The sequence below is a fragment of the Ictalurus punctatus genome, chromosome 2 (assembly GCF_001660625.3).
Source record: "Ictalurus punctatus breed USDA103 chromosome 2, Coco_2.0, whole genome shotgun sequence".
NCBI lineage: Eukaryota > Metazoa > Chordata > Actinopteri > Siluriformes > Ictaluridae > Ictalurus > Ictalurus punctatus.
This window is the reverse complement of record NC_030417.2, coordinates 36,863,373-36,867,146: the sequence shown is the minus strand read 5'-3', so window position 1 is coordinate 36,867,146 and position 3,774 is coordinate 36,863,373. Positions and strand designations below refer to the sequence as shown.

Genomic DNA, 3,774 nt, shown 5'->3' with positions numbered 1-3,774 from the left:
TTTAATACAAGCCGAACATTTAGAGAGGGTGTGTGTGTGTGTGTGTGTGTGTGTGTGTGTGTTGGCAGATATCATTCGTCGTTATAATCACAGCGCTGTCGAATTCCGATCGGGTCCGATTTCATTTTCTGTAGCTGCAGCTCTCGCGTTAGTTCGGCTGCGAGGTTTACATTAACGCGCTCGTTCTGACGCGCTATGGTTTCTATAGCGACGGGCGAATTCACAGGGACGTGGCACGGGCACGTCGTACATACGGATTTGTTGAAACTGCGACGTCTTCCGTAACGTTTCTAGGAGGAGTCTGCCGTGTTAGCACCGGAGCTGCGAGTTTTCGGTGAGGGAACGGGAACTAACTAATAGACAGACAGTATAAGTAACTATAAATGGATAAAAAGTCATTGAGAGCGATTTTTAAAAAGGTACGATGGAAAAAACGCCACCTCGGCTGTACGGTCCAGTCGCGCGATCACAAACGAACACGCAAGAAGAAAACGCACGATTTTTGAACTTTTGGTTCCGAGTACTCGGGCCGAGCGATCAGCTTTAGCCGCAGGACTCGGCGGTTTCCCCCCGTGGCGTCGGTCGAGGCGTGAGCGCGGTGTCTGTCACAAACCCGTCTCTCCTGTCTGCCTGCAGTATTACAGGAGTGGTAATGCGTATGGTTTGGCACACGACAGCGAATGGACACGCCCTCGTGACCGAGACGGTGCGCAGCCGGGTTACACAAAATGATTACTATTATTATTATTATTATTATTATTATTATTATTACATTTATGTTTACACCAGCCATCGATTGGAAGTTTGTGACAGGGACAAACCTTTGGTCCCAGCTTTAGTTCCTAATCCTGACTGTCAAAGCATTATTCAAACAGTGACATGCATTCTAAGAACAGTTCTGACTCGATCTCTCGCAGTTCTGACTTGATCTCTCGCAGTTCTGACTCGATCTCTCGCAGTTCTGACTTGATCTCTCGCAGTTCTGACTTTATCTCTCGCAGTTCAGACGTCCACTTGACAAAGCGTCCGTCATTCTCTGTAGGAAAACCGTGTGCCAGTGCACTCATTACCTGAAGTGATCACATTTCAGGCACGCCGTCAAGTGGACGTCTAAACCGCGAGAGGGAAAATAAGTCAGAATTCGCAGTTACCTTTTTCATTATTTTTCCTTCTTCCGTAGTTTTCTTTTAACGTGTTGATTTGTTTGTTTGTTTGTTTGTTTTCCTCCCTCCAGGTCTCCACCATCATGTCGGCCAGCACGACGACGCTGCGTTACCCTGGATACATGAACAACGATCTGATTGGTCTGATTGCGTCGCTCATCCCCACTCCCCGCCTCCACTTTCTCATGACCGGTTACACGCCGCTGACTACCGACCAGTCAGTAAGTAGCGGTTCACACTAGACACTTGGCAACTGACTAGATTCATCATTCAAATGACCGTGACATTGTGATGCTTGAAGTTTGTATCATTTCTTTCCATCTCCGTAGGTAGCGAGTGTGAGGAAGACGACAGTCCTGGACGTGATGAGGAGACTCCTGCAGCCCAAGAACGTCATGGTGTCCACGGGCCGAGACCGTCAGACCAACCACTGTTACATCGCCATCCTCAACATCATCCAGGGAGAGGTGGATCCTACACAGGTGTGTGCGTGTGCATGAAAGATCAAAGTGCCGCACTACCGTGGGCGTCAGCAATGGAGGGGGCGTGGCCTCAGCAGTGCGCTGTCTGGGTTTGCGTGTTTGCGTGTAAACCATGACCTCATCTGTATGTTTGCAATTACGTCGATCGTTTTCTCCTCGCGTCTCGTCCTTCAGGTCCACAAAAGCCTCCAGAGAATCCGAGAGAGGAAGTTGGCTAATTTTATCCCGTGGGGTCCTGCTAGCATCCAGGTAGCGCTCTCGCGCAAGTCCCCGTACCTGCCGTCGGCTCACCGCGTCAGCGGCCTCATGATGGCCAATCACACCAGCATCTCCTCGGTAAGCTCCGCCCAGTGCCCGTAACAGAGCAGAGATGCACGGCTCTACCGGGCACAGGCTCGGCGTAACGGGTTTCCCGTTCCGTTATCGTAGTATTATTAATCTTCGGCGTTCCCGTTAAAGCGGCCAGCGCGCGCAGACGTATTGTCGTGGGAAACGTCGATCAGATTTACCGACGTTCTCTCGTTGTTTCTCACGCCGCAGCTGTTCGAGAGGACGTGCCGTCAGTACGACAAGCTGCGCAAGCGCGAGGCGTTCCTCGAGCAGTTCCGCAAGGAGGACATGTTCAAGGACAACTTCGACGAGCTGGACGACTCGCGCGAGGTGGTGCAGCACCTGATCGACGAGTACAGCGCCGCCACACGGCCCGACTACATCTCCTGGGGCACACAGGAGCAGTAACACACACACACTCTGAGAGGCTCTGGACTCAATTGCTTGTCTGCATTTAATTGTATGAGTGTGTGTGTGCACCTTAGTATATACGAGAATATCAGTATCCCCTCTCTCTCTCTCTCTCTCTCTCTCTCTGTCTGTTGTTAAAGCTTTTATCCATCGCATCCTTGTTTCACACACACACACACACACAGACCACATACACATCCAGGGTCCTGAGTAAGCAGATAAGGCAGGGTGGTCTCACAGGGACGAAAGGGTGGAGCGGAAAAATGATAAGCCTGACTGAGAGAAAAGGGCAAAGACAGAAAAGATCCATGAGTGCACTTTCCTGTTTAACTCGCGCACACACACACACACACACACACACACACACGTACGTGTTTTTTTCCCCTCCGTTATGAAGTAGTGCTGTGGCTTTTTAGGGATCGAGTGTTTCATTATCATTTAAGGTTTACGTCCGACGCTTTTAATAAAAGACGATGCGTCTCGCCGATAATCGGGAACAAAACCACGTCCGTGTTTAGCGCCGGTGGTCTGCAGAAGATCTCCGACAGAATCCTTTTAAAAACAAAAAACAAAAACGTTTTGTAATCCCGAGGTCATGCGGTCGTAAGCGAGACAGCTGAGCTGATCTGAGAACTGTGTGTGTGTGTGTGGTCATAATTCCTGCACATTTGTTTTTTGTGTTTAATCCCCCCCCCCTCTCTCTCCCACACACACACACTCACTGCAGCTCAGGAATGAGCCGATTAAGCTGAATCAGGTGTGTTCGAGCGGGACAGGGGGTTCTCCAGGACCGGGATCGGGAGCCTGAGCAGTTTAAGTTTCCTTAAAACACTGCGATTTAAACAAACAAACAACAACAAACGTCAGTGTTAATCGTAAGGTTTCTATTTTTCTGTCCCTTCCTGTGCTCTTTCACACCGAGCCTTGTGTTCTCAGAGCTGCTACTCCTCTCCGCCTGGACTTTAACAAAGAATTCCCTTCTGTAAATAGTTTGTGTTCACTTAAATAAATGATTTTCTAAGACAAGAGGTTTCACTGTTTAACGTGTGTGTGTGTGTGTGTGTGTGTGTGCGCTCTCGACTTTCTACCGAATATAAGAAACTCTAAGTCAAATTGTATACAAGCTGCTGTGGAATTGATAGGAATGACTGATACTTTCACTTAAAATGTATTTTTATTGTAATTGAGAAGTCTGTTTTTGTTCCAGACAGAAGCCTCAGCAATAATAATAATAATAATAATAATAATAATAATAATCATCCCTCAGTTCTGGGTGAGGATGAGTGTCAGGACATTGTGTCGCACTTGTGAAGTGGATTTTGGAGACTTGAGGGTCTGAATCCACGGTGGAAATCGTTATTTATTCATTACCGAGTTCTTATCATGTA

General features: G+C 48.3%; 1 protein-coding gene across 1 annotated transcript in view; it reads left to right on the top strand.

Moving 5' to 3' along the window:
- The window catches only part of tubg1 (tubulin, gamma 1), a 13,354-nt gene extending 9,942 nt beyond the window's left edge, over positions 1 to 3,412 (top strand). Inside the window, exons 8-11 of the mRNA XM_017493523.3 lie at positions 1,235 to 1,384; positions 1,493 to 1,645; positions 1,820 to 1,981; positions 2,186 to 3,412. Of these exons, the coding sequence (XP_017349012.1) occupies positions 1,235 to 1,384; positions 1,493 to 1,645; positions 1,820 to 1,981; positions 2,186 to 2,383 (663 nt within the window). The 3' untranslated portion in view covers positions 2,384 to 3,412. The remainder of the gene's footprint in view (positions 1 to 1,234; positions 1,385 to 1,492; positions 1,646 to 1,819; positions 1,982 to 2,185) is intronic.
- The last annotated feature ends 362 nt before the right edge of the window (positions 3,413 to 3,774 follow it).